Source organism: Neopsephotus bourkii, unplaced genomic scaffold, assembly GCF_033783945.1.
Source record: "Neopsephotus bourkii isolate Nb327-2 ecotype Australia unplaced genomic scaffold, CSIRO-AGI_Nbou_v1 NB_1655, whole genome shotgun sequence".
In the NCBI taxonomy this organism is placed as follows: domain Eukaryota; kingdom Metazoa; phylum Chordata; class Aves; order Psittaciformes; family Psittacidae; genus Neopsephotus; species Neopsephotus bourkii.
In genome coordinates, this window is record NW_026902129.1 from 2,541,402 (window position 1) to 2,558,371 (window position 16,970).

The window sequence follows — 16,970 nt, forward strand, 5'->3', positions numbered from 1 at the left end:
CTCTATACAAGCAATTCACTGCTGAATGGTGCACCGGTTCAAAAACACTCCCAAAATGCCTGAAGGTCTTTAAAAAATAACCTTGAAGTCGTTATGGATGACAGAGAAAGTGCACATACATATAGGTATGACTGGGAGAAGAAGAAAAACATCCAAATGGGACAAAACACTGAGAGTTTAAATGGTTTCTGGAATAACTTGTGAGTTCACTCTCTTGCCATTCACAGAACAGAAGGGGATGCAGCCAGCATGCAAAGGGCTCCTGCCTATGTGCAGCAACGCACCCAGTGGAAAAAAGGGCATTGCTAATTGGGATCTACTCCTGCAGCAGCAGGACCAGATTACTGCCTCCACACAAGGGCATTACCTGACCAGAAAGAAAAAGCTTGAGGCTGGTCCTGAATCTCAATAATACTCGTGTATTCAGGGGAAGATTTCTTGTGATGGGTATGACTTGTGACAGTAAAATCAAACTTCAATGATAAATGAATTTCACAAATACTATCTTCTCCCCAAAAACAGCAATTCCAATTAATGGGGTTTTACTCCCATAATTTAATGGGTTTATATTTTTGGAGGAAGAAGCTTTTGGCACTTTAAGTGCTGAAGTATCCTTCTCATTTCATTCATTCACTGATGGTTTTTCTAAGCTCTCCCTAGCTCTCACTGGAAAACACTATGCTCACTATTATTTCAGCTGATTTCAGCTTCTCTTCTTTCCTTAACTCCTTCCTCCCACTAAGGCAGGAATTCCTTCTCCCGGCAGAGCAGCCTCAAATGAATGTTCTCCTCAACACCTGTTCTGTGATGCCAAGGAACACTCTTCTTCTAAATCCAAAACCAAAGCAAGACAAACCCCTCAGCTTTCCTTTCCAGTGCCTACTCTAAGTCACGTCCACAATACTCAAAACCAAGATCTGGGGGAAGAGAGAAGGCTTCTCTACATTCATAGGATAAAATAAATCTTAACTGTTAAAAACTAAAGCAAGTTGGCAGTAACAGAAGGCAAAATCCAGTGACTGAATGTCTCTCCTATTGTACTTGCTAAATTTGTTTGTGAAGGGACTAAAATTCTCACTTTAAAGGACTACAATTCTGACAGGAACAGTGATGTGAAGGTTCAGCATTAATCATTTCTGTTGGGGTATGGCTGGATTTGCTTCACATCTCTGCACTAACATTAGCAGAAAGCCCCAATACAAGAATTAGTGACTATTACTCAACAGAGAGAGTAGCAGCTAGAATTTCCCACCTATTACTTGCAGCAGAAAAATATAAATTATACAGAAAATTCTGTATAAGATTGGATGCATATGTATTTCTATATAAAATACACAGATTATTTTCTGAAATGACACCCCACCTCCCCCAGACAAATCCATGATTTGGGGAAGAAAAGCCATTTTTGTAGGTGAGCCACGAATCAGCACCAACATCCATGAAGGCAGTAGGATTAACAGGTACATGAAGCACAAGTTATACCGAAGATAATGCTGCTAAGTTTGGTGAGGGGAAGGAAGTTATTCTGCTAACAGCCACTTCTTGTGTTTCCTCTGCCAGCATTGCAGGCCCAGATGTGAGAGCTGGCTGTGGTGCAACCAAATCAGAGAAGGAAAACACTCAGTTCTCATGTGGAGCTAAGCCAGGCCACCTTCTTTATTTGACCTTGCAGGCACTGAAAGCCACTGTGGTGCTACTTTATCTGCTCTACAAATTATTTCTCACAAATGGTGAATATATAATGGCTGGAATACCACAGCCACTGGAAGAAACAAGAGATAAAGGCTTCACACTGTGATTCTTGCTCCATTTGTGCACAAAACTAGTTAAAAAAGTATTTATTGGGCAAAGCTGTAACTTAAAACAACCTTAAGAACTAGAAATGAGTGGGGACACCACTCCTAGTGTGACTGTAGGGGAAAACACGTGAAAAAGCAAATGAATGTTCTGGCTGCACACTTGTTTTTAGAGGAATAGTAAACTCTCTTTTTAAGTAAGTCTTTGAGGTAAATGCACTATCTGTATGCTGCACGCATTGTTAGCTCTCAACAGAGTAGGTAGCTAGGCATGTAGATGAAAACCCCAAGAGGAATAGTGTCCAACTCGGGACACAACTGCACCACCAGGACAACTTACATACACATTTAATCATGGAGTAACAGGTTGGAAGGAACCTCAAAGATCCTCTGGTCCAGCCTCTAGGAAAAGGATGACCTAGACTAGACATTCCAGCATCCTGTCCAGCCAAATCTTAAAAGCATTCAACCCAAATTTGGTCCCTCAGCACCTCTGCAATTCAGTCTGATCACAAGAGTAGGAACACAGTCCCCAGAAAAGGTGCCAGGGTGAAAGTCTGACATCTGAGGGATGCTTACAGCAAACCAAGGAGAGAGGCAGCTCCGAAAGCTTTCTTGATACTGTCTTGATGATGTACGGTGACAGTGATCCTCCAGGGTGAAACAGAGAACACCTGACTGCCCCTGGTCATCCCGCTCCTGCCCTCCCTGCCGAATCTGTCTACAACGTAGTTAAATGGGGCTATTTCTGTTGGTGGCCTCTATAAATTGGACTAGACTATCAATCTTTTCTTCCACAGGCCAGTGGAAAAGGCATGATAAATCTAAGCTGACTTCCACCAGAAGATACAGAAAGATGTGTATCTTTAAAGAGACAGCCACTTAAATCTGATATGTTTAGAAATTCTCCCGCATGCCAAATACTCCCTAATTTTCTGCTGATCCTTAACACCCATGGTCACAGCACCTCATAAATAATGCTTTCAGGAGGATGATAGCTCTGTTCCTTCAGAAGCTTTGTATTCCTGGCTCATGGGCTTCAGGATGCTTTGCCTCTCTGTGTAACCTCTGTGGGGTCTCCAGAACATTACCCTGTAAAGTTGACTATAAATGCAGTTCTACTGTAGGCTCAGACCTGCACATTCATTGCTGGAAGAAACCAAGCAATGTATTCTTGCCTGGTCATTCACGACAACTTCACATGGCCCAGCTTCAATAAAAAGCTGCTTCTAAAATAAGGTCCCAAGCCCTTCCTTGGTCACATAAAGCATCCTAAGAGCAACGACCAAACAGCGTATCATTTTTCTTTACATCGTTTCCTCTCCTAATCGATAACATCAGTCACAAACGTTGGCCCAGCCTACCCTGAGGCACACAGATAAAACACCCGTTGAGCACATTCCTTTGGGTGGAATTAGGGTCTTTTTTTTTTTCTAGCATCATATAATAAAGAATACCCAAGGGACTGCTGGTTAGGATCAGTATCAACATCTCAGCAGCACAGCTGACACCAGCTCAAGACCCTGCTTTTTTGTTACAATAAGCAAACAAATGCAGACATATATATATATAATATAGTGGGTTGAGTTAGCGGTGACAAAAAGGGAAACAAGGTGTTACTTCACGTCTGGGTTTTCTTCCTCTGGGGAGAAAGGTCTGAACTAAATTCACTCCATACTCCAAGATTACAGGACATGATGTTTCTCTTCAGGGGAAGACAGTCTCTAAGTCAAGGAATGACTGTGTGAAAGTATGCTGAAGATGCTCTGTGCTCCTACACTGCAGATGTACTCATCACTCGCATTTCTTCCAGTTTATACCTACTCTCACTTTAGGGACCTCCAATTCACGACACAGAAATCTCACCAGTACACTTTTAAAAAAGAAAGCAAAAAAACCCGAAGGCCAAGACTGTAACATTTCAGTTCTCTTTGAAGCAAGATTTAACATGAGTGGAAGAATTGTACTGAAAAAAAAAAGGAGTCTGTCACAGTCCAGTACCTCACAGGCCACTGCAACAAGTTTGACAGCGGCCTCTATAGAGTTGGCTTGCTTCTGGTTCACTGCACGTGAATACCACAGTCAATATCTGCTCACTCGACTAATACTGCTGACTACAGCACAAAGAACACAGGAATTTTGTCCAAGAATCCACAGGCTCAGAGGCTCTGAATGTGCACTATATTTAGAGCCTGCATTCTTTGCAGCTGATAACAGAACGAGATAATAGAAATTTTAAGCAGCAGAACTCTAACGTTGCAGCTATTCTATGTATTTTTGGGTAGATGTTATTTTAAAGTAATGACCCATACGTTCTCAATGATTCTGCCCATGAATACTTTTCCTACTTGTTTTGATCACATGTTCCCCTCTAATTTTCCACCTTTCTCACACTGTGTAGCTCCTTCCATTAGTTTTAACTGTAAAGATCTAGAATTACTCAGTCCGTGACAAATGCAAGCAAAGACAGTCACCCTATTATGTAAAGAGGATGCATGCACACACAAATATGCACACTTGGATGCACATCTGCACACAGGCAGCGTCCTGAAAGCTTGGAGTCATGCCTAGTTATTCCTCAGTCTACAGAAAAGAGTATGTGCAACATGGTGTCTCAAGGCACGACTTTGCTGGCCATTCATTTTGCCTCCACCATCTCTTAATGCTGGTGTGAAAGCCTGCCTTAAGGAACCACTTCTGGCAGCCGAGAATTGGTCTAAGCACCACTAACTGCCCAGATGGGGTACACCAGCTAAGTGGCAGTGCTTCTGAATGCTGACAGATACCCCACTACTGATAAACCTAGAACTCTTTCTCTGCCACAACATAACCCAAACAAGCTTCTTCAAGAATCCCTTTCACTGGATTGGGCCCCACAAGACACACCTGTGCCCCTCTGACTCTTAAGCAGGGCTCAAGAAACCAGTTCCCTTTAGACCAGTAGACAACCATTCCTGAGGACCACTGAGAGCTTTCTTCCCTTTTTCCTCCCTCCACATCACACCGGAAAGATGCCCCATGAGTTGCTGCTCGTACCAACAGACCATACCGTGAGAGGTGCTGAGCCAGCAGCTGGTGGAAGCACGCCTTTCTCATTAAGGCTGGGGGGCTGCTGCCTCTCAAGAGCTCTTCTCAATGTAAAAAAGAGAGTAAAAATTAGGGGAAGTTTCCACCAAAGGGTTTTTAACAAAACCAACCACTGCATTTCGCAAACTTTTCCTTCTGCATTAAACATCTCGCCGAATTTTTCCCCTTAACTTCAATTTGCTGTAACTTCCCTTCCATCCCGAAATCAAGCTGGCTGTCAGAGAAGAACAAAGAGCCTCTGTTAACGCAATATTTATCTGCTGCTATTGTTTCCCCTTTATAAATCTGTAGTTCCTTGGCATTACAATTAGCTACTCCAGAGAAAATGATTATGTCACAAAGTATTATCCGCCACAGAAACAGATGAACGATGTGAACCAAATGTAATCTGGTGCGCTTAGAGGCAAGTCTGTTGACTTTCATATAAATGTGCTTGCTAAATAAAAACGGGCATGATTTTTAGCAGTGAATCCTTATTTGATCTAGAATTTATTTGCCAGCAGAAATGAACTTTTAAATAAGGTACTCTTTTCTCAGTATTGCTAGTAAGAAGAGAACAAATCTGTGAGAAATATAGAGGAGCCGAATTGAGCATGCAGAAATTTCAGACTTCAGCTTACCCAAACAAATCAATGTAACTAAACTCATGTAAAACAGCTGCATTCAAACACAGCTATTTTAATTAACATTTTTACCTGCTTTTCTTTCCCTTTTACATTCCTCAAAAAATCTAAGAGATTCACTTCATTTTTCCTCCCCTGCACTTCAATATATGCCACCAATAATTTGCAATCTAAAGTTTTCCCAGTTTCAGATAGGTTTAAAAGCAGTCTGTTTCTGAAGCTCCCCTGCAAGCTGCTTGCAAAGGAGAATTTATGGTCTGCAAGTCGCAAGGTAAATATTACTAAACAAGTACCAACAGCTAAACAAAACACTGATTCACTATTTTAAATGATGCAATGCTATATAGCGAGTGAGAGATCACAGTTCTGGTCTAGACTCAGGCTTCCTCTTCCCTGCTCTGTAAAAGGCCTGGCACTGAATGAAAACCATCTGCTGAAGTTTATGTGCAGGCATCTGGCCCTGCTATTTTACTTCTGTGAATTACCGTTGCCGCGCTGCTCTGTCGCTAAGAAAGGAGGGATACACGTTGCTTGCAGAGCCTACAACATGCATATCCATGGCATATAACAAACTCTGAATAACCTTAACAAGTCACCAGACTGTGCTGCTCGCTTCTCAGAGACTCGCTATAAAAATCCTCCACGCTATTAGCAGCTGCTTATTCTGGATGCTGCACTTCATTTCCAAGGACAGGTTTCTTGGGGTGCTTCCCACTTAATACAAGATTTCTCCCTGCTTACCTAAAATGCTTTCATGGATGGTTTTGGAAAGCTGTAACCAGTCATCTTTTCATCTCCCAGTCTTTCTTCTTCAATGGCTCCTGGGTAAACCATTAAACCCCTTCCAAGTCTTAAAGTAATTAAAGGCAATTCAAGGAGTGATGTTTTTCACACCAGGTGGGGCTCTCCTTCCCATTGCTAAACGATCAGTGAATGCTCTGACAAGCTGATGGACTCCTTGCCAAGTCTCCAGCTTAGAGGTACACTGAGGTAAAGCAACAGGTAAAAGATTTAGAAGGTTTAAAAAATTCCAAAAAGAAATGAGAGCTTAGGAACAAAAGTACAAATGAAAAAGAATCTAAATATCAGTGATGGGGTAGGGAATGCCTAAATGGCCCATCGAACGTATGGCAAGCAGTTTCTCTCATTATCAAGGATATTTTGTGGAGCCAAAGCTTTAATCTTCTGGCATTTGGACATGCCCCATTGTACTACATGGTCCAAAATCAGAGGCTGATGAAAGCTGAGAGTCTGGACCTGACTTTCCTTTCCTTTTCACCCTTGTGTAACTGATGTCTCCATAAATCAGATGTGAAATAACGTATCTAATAATCAGACTCTCTTTTTATCAAGTTGAAGCCAACTGCAAGCAAAACACATGCTTTGCTTTAGTACCAGTGCATTCACACAGTCCAAAATATCTGTTCAAGGTTTCAGTGTTAGGCACATGCACCATTATCTGTACATGCATCATTTCAGGGTGTAAGACTGCCAAACTTGGATGCCTCTAGCCTCAATCAGCAGTTAAAAAAATGGAGCTTGGAGTAGCTTCCTAGGATCAACAATAAAAGACAGCAGCTTTACCTTGCACCCCCCTCTGGCCATAAGCATATGGGTAGCATCAGTGCATCTTCTATTAGATCTACCTGCTCACACTCCATTACTCAGAGTCCAGAGGTAATGTAAAATGGGATGGCAACAGAAAGAGAAATAGAGACTAAAAGGATAAATGTTTCGGAACATGCATGGTGTAGTTTCTCATTTAGCCCGAACATTTTAACTTTCTACTAGCTTACATGTGTTAACTGCTTGGAGACATACACAGGCCACCATGATGGAGCCAATCCTGACATTGCCACCAGCCACCTCTGCAGGAGCATGCTTCCTTCACAGACACGTTAATGGTGACTGGAAATACCAGGTTAGATAGCCTCCAAAGGTTAACCAGCCCCACTGTGAAATGGAGCAGATTGGGAGCAACCTATTAACACAACTCAGTAAAGGTATGGAAGGAATGAAGGAATGTCCACAAATGGTGGCTTCCTAAGTAGTCCCAGTTAAATACACCAACTGGGGAAGGCAGCCCACTCTACTGGATGACCAGCAAATGTCAAGGATCAAAACAGTTTAGCTTCCAGTTTCTCCTTTAGTAACTTACTTTAGAAATCAATTTTGAAAATTAAGGAAGAGCTAGACAAAAACAACAACAAAGAAGAACAAAGCAAGAAGTGGGATTAGTAAAGCCATGCTTTTGGTATGTTTTAATTGTATGATGGTTAACAATTAATCTAACTTGCTAGTTCAATCAAAAGTAGCAATAATTAATTCTAGTTTACTGGGGTTTTTCTTAAAGCTTCATGTCTTAAATTTCTTAAATTCATGCCTTGAATTTGGAGAAGAAAATAATAAAAAAGGAATACACAAGCTCCAGCTCCAACTGCACTGTTCATATGTTGCCACCAAAGAACAACTTCAGTCTCATACATCTTCCCTGAAGTATAAACCGAAGATGTGCTGTAGAAATTCAAGGGTAACTATACAGTCCTAACGAACAGGTTTTGGTAACGCAAAGTGACACATTTCAGTACGTATTCATAAGGGTTGGGGGTTATTATTGGGCTGTAATTGCAGTTGTTCTAACACCTAATAAGCCATGGCTGGAAAAACAAAGGCAGGTTAATTTGTGATTTCCTCTACTCATTCAGAGGCAAATTAAGTGTCAAACAGCTAATACAGAACATATTTCATTTTATGAGATTTTAATTTAATTCTGCACCATATCGTTGATGCCTTAATGTAGGGTGGTTTATCTAAGAGGAAGAGCAATTTATAAACCTCTTTCAATTGAAATCTTTAATGATAGGATACGATAGCATAATTACAGCAATGCCTGCTAGTCCTACTATATACATAAGGATCTGTCAGCAATTCCATCATAAACATAAACCCTTTTTTTAGGGGTTTATAGCTCAAATTACAAGATTTGGCTCCAGGCTGAAATTTGGGATACAACAGTTCTGCCCATCAGCAATTAAACTACAGGAAATATCTATGCAAATACATATACCTCTTTTGAGCTGCAAGTATGTAGGAGCCCTGTAACACCCGAAAAATTCCTCCTTTCCCTTTTCTTTTTCACTTGGCCATTGTTCAAAGTTACATGCACACACTGTAGGTATGCAGACAAGGCCCATTCCATGCTTTTTCTGCACTTGTATTATACCTAAACTAATTCCACTAAGGCTTGACAGGTTCTGGAACACATTTCTAAGAGCTTGGATAACTGGAATGATGTAATTTCCCCCCCCCTTTTAATTTATATTCCACACACACACACATTCGAGAGCATTACGAAGCTGAGGAGCAAACCACCATACAATGAAATCATTGATAAAGCTGTGGGTAAACATTTGTATGCTGAGTGGTCTTGCTATTTTATCTCAGAATTGTCAACTAGCTTCCCATACCCAGTTCTTATTCCTTCTTGGATGTTAGGACAGCAGTTCAAGTAATGGCTCCAAATCATCCCAAATCTAACGCTCCTAAGTCATACCCACACCAGGCTCTGTAAAACTTGCAAGAAAACTGCTGGGTGTTTACCTCACACATACACTGAAACATAACCCTGGGAAGTGCACAAACGTAACAAAACCAGCATCTATGAAGAAGCTGCTGGAGTCAGTGATCAGCTCCTCATTCCAATGGTGACGCAAACCAAATGAGCAGAAGAATCGACAGAAGTTAATGGGAAATTCAACGGCTGGTATCAAGGAAGTTTTGACTTTAAAGCTTGGCTAATATCAGAGTGTATTTTAAAGCAGCTGCCTGCAGCCATATCACATCACACCAAGATCTCCTCACCTCTAACAAGCCTCTGCAGGGCCTGGCTGAATCACGGTTGGCCCGCGGGGTATGGCAGGGAGGGTGGCGTACAATACGCAGCACGTTTCCATAGAAGGGGCATTGATTTTGACATCAGAGGGGACTACCACTGAACACCAAGTGAGGCATCTTCAGCACCTTTTCAGAAATCCTGTCACTTTTAGCAGCGTAGGCTGCTAGTCCCAAATTCCCATAAAATGACAGAACAGTTTGGGTTGGAAGGGACCTTCAAAGGTCATGTCGTCCAATCCTCCTGCAATGACACCTTCAACTAGATCAGGTTGCTCAGAGCCACATCCAGCCTGGCCTTGAACATTTTCACCACCTCTCCGGGCGACCTGTGCCAGTGTTTTACCACCCTCACTATAAAGAATGTTTTCCTCACGTCCAGCCTGAATATCCCCTCTTTTAGTTTAAACTCATCACCCCTCGTCCTATCACAACAAGCCCTGCTAAAATGTCTCTCCTCATCTTTCTTACAGGCCCCTTTTAAGAACACAATGGCCACAATAAGGTCTCACCAGAGCCTCTTCCAGGCTGAACAAGGCCAACTCTCTCAGCCTTTCCTCACAGGAGAAGGGATCCAGCCCCCTGAGCAATTCTGTGGCCCTCCTCTGGACCCTCTGCAACAGGTCCATGTCTTTCCTGTGCTGAGGACTTCAGAGCTGGACACAGGACTGAAGGTGGGGTCTCACCAGAGCAGAGCAGAGGGGTAGAATCCTCTCCTCTGACCTGCTGGTCACTCTCCTTTGGACGCAGCCCAAGATAGGATTCCCTACTGTTACCCGAAGTGGGAAACAGTGATCTACCCACCCAAAAGCCTTGCCTGCAGGCACAGGGTGTCATGGCATAGGCTGGGTTCATAGGGCTCAGGCTCCAGAGAGGGCTCAAGCACAGGCAAGTCGGGTCCCACATGGCACAGGACCCAGAAGCCTCCATGAGGACTCACAGACAGTACCCAGGTTTTGGGTGACAGTCCTTCTCTGATGTAGGTTAAAACACCCCCTGGGGCATCCTACCCCATCTGCCTTGCACCAAAGACAAATTCCCCACTAACTTCAGAAGGAGCAAGATCACCCCCTCCAGCTCCTCAAAGCATCCAGCAGAGCATTCACTGCACCACAAAATCTAGGATGGCCATATGCTGAGTGTCTGAGCCTGCCACCTTCAGCTTACAACTGCTTTTAGCAGCAAATTTCAGCGTGGATTTGAATATATTTTACGATGTGGTTGACTGTGGTGTAAATAGCGATGCATCAGGGGAACTCTGGAGGAATAAATCACAAGTTTCGGTACTCTCTATAAATACCCACTTTTTCTCTAATGCCCGAGAAGACTGCAACACAGATTGATTACTTACCTCAAGGCAAATCTGCTCTGAAATTACAATGCAGTAATAGAAGACTGACCCAAAAAAAACGTGAGTAAAATATTGTGTGTGTACTTGGGCATGTAGTTAGGATTGTTAATATCAATTAATTCTGCTCACAGAGGAGGACTTGTTTTAAAACAACTTCATTTTTCTTCTGCATATATGTAATTACACAGCTGTAACTAATAGCCATAGCAAAGCAATCTGCCATCTAAACAACTAGCATTATTCTTCAAAGTATTACTCGTGCTTTTCTTCTTGTATTTTCTCAGTATGAGGGGTGATTAGTAGATATGATTAAATGTATGTATCAAGCCTTTTAGCAAAGTACCAAACCCCATTTTTAACCGTATATAGCAGTTTTCTGGACATAACTGTTTTATTCTGCAATGCTGATATCCGTCTCCCCACAAAGAATAAGATAATATTTATTTCTACAGGATTTCACCACTACCACCCTTTCTAATGCACGTTATCACTGGTATTCATTTCTTTTATCTTTGTGTAAACCATGTGCTCTATCACATTTGCCATTTTGTTTGGGTGACATTCCCATCAATCAACCGATTGCCTGTGTGTGCACACAACAGGGACTAGGAAAATTTACCAAAAATTTCATTATGCTTCATAGCAGTCACTGGGAAAACAAAATCGTTGGCATGAGAGGGAATTTTAGCTGTGAAGAATCCCAAGCCTAATACAGACAAAATACACATTTTGTCTGGCTGTATTTCACAGGGTTCAGCGCTTTCTAATTTAGTATTTATAGAACAACAGCACACAGAATAAATGTCACCAAAACACACAGGTAACACTTGCCAGACACCTATTGTAACAGGAATTCCTCAGGAATCCAGCCTGGATTTTGCTTCATGAACAGATAACTTCAGTGCTTTCCAGAAGTAAGACTTGCCCTCCAGCAAGGCTGGCAAAGCACTCCAGGGGAATTGCTCTGAGCACCACAGAGGTTCATATACTTGCCCGTTCTTCTAGGCTGAAGCAAAGGGAACCATTGAATACTCACACATGCAGAGGAGGAATGGGAGATGGTTCGTAATGGTAGCGCCCCTCATGATGTCTCGCATCAATAGGTACAGGAGGGTGGAATGCTGGGAAGAGGTGAGGCGGATCTGAAAAACAAGCAAGGTTCCCAGGTCTGAGTATCTCCAACAAGTCCTTAAAAACAACATTCATAAGGACTACACAGGCATTGAAAAACATGTGTCAGCAGTGCCATGGCTGCCGGGTCGCATTCTCCTTCCCTGCTGCAGTCAGTCAGGTCTGTCCAAGAGGACAGTCTGGCCCACAGTGTTTGCATGATTATGTACTTACTAATTTCAATACTCTTTTTTTATAGCTTAAATGGAAAGGGACATAAAGAAGTCTTCAATAAATAATTATGTGCCCATATGTGAAGTGTCAGATCAAAAGGACCATAAAGCCTTTCATAAGCATTCCTGATTTATATACTTTTTATTGAAACAAGAAAAAAAGAAATCGTCCCAGGACAAAAAGCCTAAGCAAAGAATACAATACAATAAAAACCCGTTATGTCCTCAGAGATGTACACAGTCTTGCAGCAGAAAAAACTGAAGCGGCATAATGAGGTATTACTATCTGGAGTAGATCAGACAACGGAGTTAAAAGGAAACACAGTTGGGAAAGGCCTTACTGGAGATGCTTAACTGTGTCACACCGATGGCCGCATCCAGAGGAATGTGCCTGAGGACACGGGGGCTCATTTCACACACCATTCTTAATGGGAAAGGTGCCCTCTTTATCCCCATCCTGCAGTGAGCTCCCCTGCCCCACCTCCTCCAAGGCTTCCACAGGACAGTGGGTTTGCAGCTGCAAGGAGCCTGTTCTCTGCTGTTCTGGGAGTCTCAGTAATGAGGTTGACAAAAGGGGGAATGTGCTCCTGCTGCCCCACAGGCTCTGCCCCCCCACCCCACAGCAGCCCACCACTTCTGCAGCAGGATTGCCTCCCAGCTTTGGAGGACACAAGGCACATGCACCAAAGCTCTACCTATCAGCACACAGGTGCTACTTGTGTGCCCAAAAAGGTTAGTGTCTGCTTAGCTGCTCAAAACAAAAGGGATGCTGAGCATCTCCAGTGGCACAAATCAAACTGATCCTGCCCAATTATTACCCTATTGCCACTTTGGATGAAGTCATGTGTTTATCCCACACCAAATATTGAGGCATACAGATATTAGGGCATGTCATGGATATATTAAAATGCTTCTAGAAAGAAAGCTTTAGTTATGCCCTAGCAGTAAAACCAAGCCTATTTTTGGTTTTGCCTGCTGAATCCTGATGTTATCTTCTCCTTGTATTTCCTGCCTTTTCTACTCAGCAAAAATGCTATCCTCCTTTTTAGATTATGTTATCTGTGAAAGCAGTTCCCTCATGCCAGCTAGAGATGGTTAAATACAAAAGCATTTTTCCCCTTGGTGTTCGTCAAAAGTTGGATTGGTTGTTTTGAACTGGGAGAAGGAACGAGAGGAACAAACCTCATGGTCCTGAGGGAGTAAATGGAGGAGATGAAGGGGAAATTGTACAAATTTTGAGGAAAAATTCCCACTATTACAGGAAAACCTGGAAACACTCGACACAGCCTGTTCAGTGGAACATCACCAGCATGTGATCAGCCGCAGCACATTTCTGCCATTTACTGACTCTGGGCTTAAGGCTCCGCCAATGAAGAAGAATTGTGGCTTACTGCTAGCTTACAACAGCTTTAATTCTGGCTCTGCTGCACCAACTGGACCTTGGCATGCAATCTACTGCAAGCTTCTCCAAAAGAAAAGGTGGGTCACAGACGGCCAGGTACCCCTGTGAACACACCATCATCATCCGAGCAGAGGATGCTTGCTTCTACCTTCTGAAACACATTCCTCACAAGCCACCAAGGTGCAGAAGGGGGAAAAGGGGCATGAGAAGTGTGTTTTAGCACACCCCCCCCATCTGCCCTGTTCCATGCTTCACTGGTATGATGAGACCACATATTCTGTCACCTCTGTGCATGTCAGACAGTACAGGCTCCAGCTGGTCAAGGAAAGCAATCCCACTGGGGATGCCAAACCTCCTCACAGGCCCACCCTCACCCAGTCTGAGCACCTATCCTTTAAAAGCAGTCCCAGTATTTACACAGCAAAACACCATTTAACCCTCCTGAATGTGATTATCTACCTTTCCCTACCTGGGAAACAGAAAATGAGTATTAGAAGGCTCAAAAGAGTATTCTCCTTTGTGGGGCCTATGCAACACAGAGCACCAAAAAGCTGTATTTAACACATGGGATATAAATCTCCAAGAACACCTTTTGGAGTCCTCCCACATTAGGCTCCTTTGTGTATCTTGGTTGCATCTTGTTTGCAGTTTCCATCTGGGAAACAGCCGTATTCCATCACAGCACAGGGAGCTGTCTCTGTCAGCCCTGCACCGATCAGAGCAGAGCTGCATATCAAAACCCAACATAATTATCCATCTCAGAGTTTATTATTTACACATGAGCAATACAGCTGGTGAACATCATAACTCAAGTGTATGTGTAATAAGTTACCACACTGTAGCCATCTCCTGTTGCAACCCTTAAGAAAAACCACATGATGACTTTTCCAAAGTCAGGCTAAAACTGCTGAAGCAGAATAAAGTGCCACTAAACCTGGCTACCTCCTATTTATCATATAATTTCCTGACTGATGGTTCCACAAACCAGCTGCTAAGTGCTGTGTACTCCACTGTCAGCAGACTAACATGCTAAATGGGAGACAGGGAGAATAATGTGCACAACTAGTGGAGTCAATTTTACAGGGGGAATTCAAATTCTGCTGTGTTTGGGTCAGCCCTCAACACAGAGGCAGTAAATTCTACGTGCTTGGGGGTCCAAAACCACTCCACTTTGAAAAACATTGAATATTTATATGGAATGACTCTTAGATCAAACAGAGATGTGCCAAAGCAGCCATCAGCCAGGGCTTCACTCAAAACGCCATAAAAATGTAATCACTTGACATGTATTTATATGGAAATGCATAGTAAAAAGTTTGCAAAGCAGTAACTCAGGCTGTAGCTAGTTTCACATGGCTTGTTCATATCCCACCCAGTAAGTATTTCATTAAAGGTACCATCAGAATATTACAGTTACATTCTGCCACTATTATTTATGCTATAGCAGAATAAAGAATGAGGGTGCTCACAGGACAGAATTGAATCTGGACCTACCTGACTCCTGGCTATGAGAGATGCTCTGTCTATCTAGAAAACCAGGGGGCAAATTAGTGTCAAAGACAGGATACTATAATGACATCTTAGGGTTTCTCATTCAAAGTGCAAAGACAAAACTTTCATCCTTAGCAAAGAGGAACTCCATTCACCAAAACGGACCAACAAACTCGCTTCCCATTCTGCTGGGAAAGCTATTTACCACCATTTGTAACTTCTTAAAACTTCTGGCTTCGTTGCAGATCACCACAATGTATGCCAGGCTGTGTTCTTATAGACATTCAAAGGAAACCATGACTTTCTGGACCAAACCTTCAATTACATCCTTGCAGAGACTCCCTGACCTAAGTACAGGAGACAAGACAGACAGATGCTGCTTATGTATTTGGAGCCCTCAGTTCCAATTCAGCAGTAGTATCTGGTTCTTTGCTTGAATGTCACTACTTTCAAGAACTTGTAAGGATCAGCCAAGGCACTGCAACTTAAAACACATTCTGTGTTCACTGCTTAACTCAGTAGATTATGCTGCCTTCTGCATTCTCTGCTGCCTACTTCTGTAAGCTCCTTTTGGATGCTCTCCTGTCTCCTGCATAGCTAATAGGGTCTCCTCAAAACAAAATGGGAGATGCAACTGCCTGAAATGCTACAAACTCATCAGTTTTAGCACTGTCAGATTTTCTGGGAAATATGTCAATTTATGCTGACTTTTTGTTGTGCTAAATGTGCCTTTTTATGTCTTCTTCACGAATCTTTCTTGCCTTCTTAAAGAAAGTGAATAGGATCATCTGTCTCAAATTACAATCATTCCCATACACGAAGAAAGAAGAGATCTACACTTGTTCCCTGAAAGTCAGCAGCCCAGGGCTCTACTGCAGCATCAAAGGAAAGAAACAGAGAAGTGAAGGTATGGTCCTTGCTGCTGAACAGCAAACCTGAAGTCCTGATGAGATGCAACAGGCAGAAGCAATTCACTGCATGACTTGGTGGAAAGGTAGATGCCAGCTGGCTCAATGGTGCTGTGTAACATGCGAAGACAACAACAAAAGAGGCTGGGCTGCTCCAAAGCTCACTGAAGTTAAGGATAACTTTTCTGTTGTCTCTCAAATAAGCCTTGCTCAGTTAGGGTAAGCCAAATCACTTAGAGGACCACTACATTTAGTAAGTTCACCTGTGGAGGTAAGGCTAGGAAAACACTTTGCCCTCAGCTAACCCACTTGCTCCAGCTCCCTGTGATCCCTGCCAAACCCTTGAGGGAGATGGCTGCTGAAACAACAGGCTGCATGTCTCAGCCATCAACAAAACATCTGCTACCACTGAAAATGCCTGCATTGACTTGAACGCGCCTGGTGTGGCCCCAGTGCCTGCACCTCTGTCCTGAGAGCAGGGCAGGCACACACGGGACTCAAACCCAACTCGGGAAGCCCTTGTCAGATTTGTCCTCAGGATGATCATCTTACCAAATTAAATGTCAGAACTGAGCCAAGAGCAAAACTCTACCTCAGCTGTCACCTCATTTGAGGTGAACTCGCCTTCCCACCTAAATTCATTGTGGTCTTGATGCTGAACTTGGTGGTACCAAGCTTTCACACCAGATTTAACAATATCAGGCAGAAGAGAGCCTCCTGCTAATGTCTTTTCAATACACAGAACAGTTTTGAAGAGTTTGCCAGCAAACTTCTACACTTCCTTTGGTTTGTAAGCTGATCACCAGATGGGAATTTTCTAATATTCAGGTTTGCAGAATCCCTAAGGGCACCACTGTTTCTTCTCATACATTTGCTTCAACTGATCTGAACTTAATGGTATTGCAAGGTTTTATGGCAAGAACCAGGTTCCTTTTTGCCAAGCAAAGGTCTTGTTTTGGATTTCTCTTTAATTACAGCATGCATTATGGCTCAGTAAGAGCAAATGTTGTCTTGGGGGGAGGGGGTTAGCTCTCTTTCAAAAAGGGGTGTTATGTTCTCTACGTACGCTCATACAGAG

The 16,970-nt window shown here is 42.9% G+C and overlaps 1 protein-coding gene and 1 long non-coding RNA gene across 5 annotated transcripts in view; one reads left to right on the top strand and one right to left on the bottom strand.

The window, feature by feature from the left end:
* The window catches only part of LOC133223842 (uncharacterized), a 487,088-nt gene that overhangs the window by 374,116 nt on the left and 96,002 nt on the right, over positions 1-16,970 (top strand). The gene's annotated exons all lie outside the window — the stretch shown is intronic.
* The window catches only part of GLI3 (GLI family zinc finger 3), a 206,690-nt gene that overhangs the window by 80,435 nt on the left and 109,285 nt on the right, over positions 1-16,970 (bottom strand). For all 4 annotated transcript variants that reach the window (XM_061374908.1, XM_061374905.1, XM_061374906.1 and 1 more), the window contains one exon: positions 11,785-11,890. In XM_061374908.1, coding sequence (XP_061230892.1) covers positions 11,785-11,890 — 106 coding nt within the window. The remainder of the gene's footprint in view (positions 1-11,784; positions 11,891-16,970) is intronic.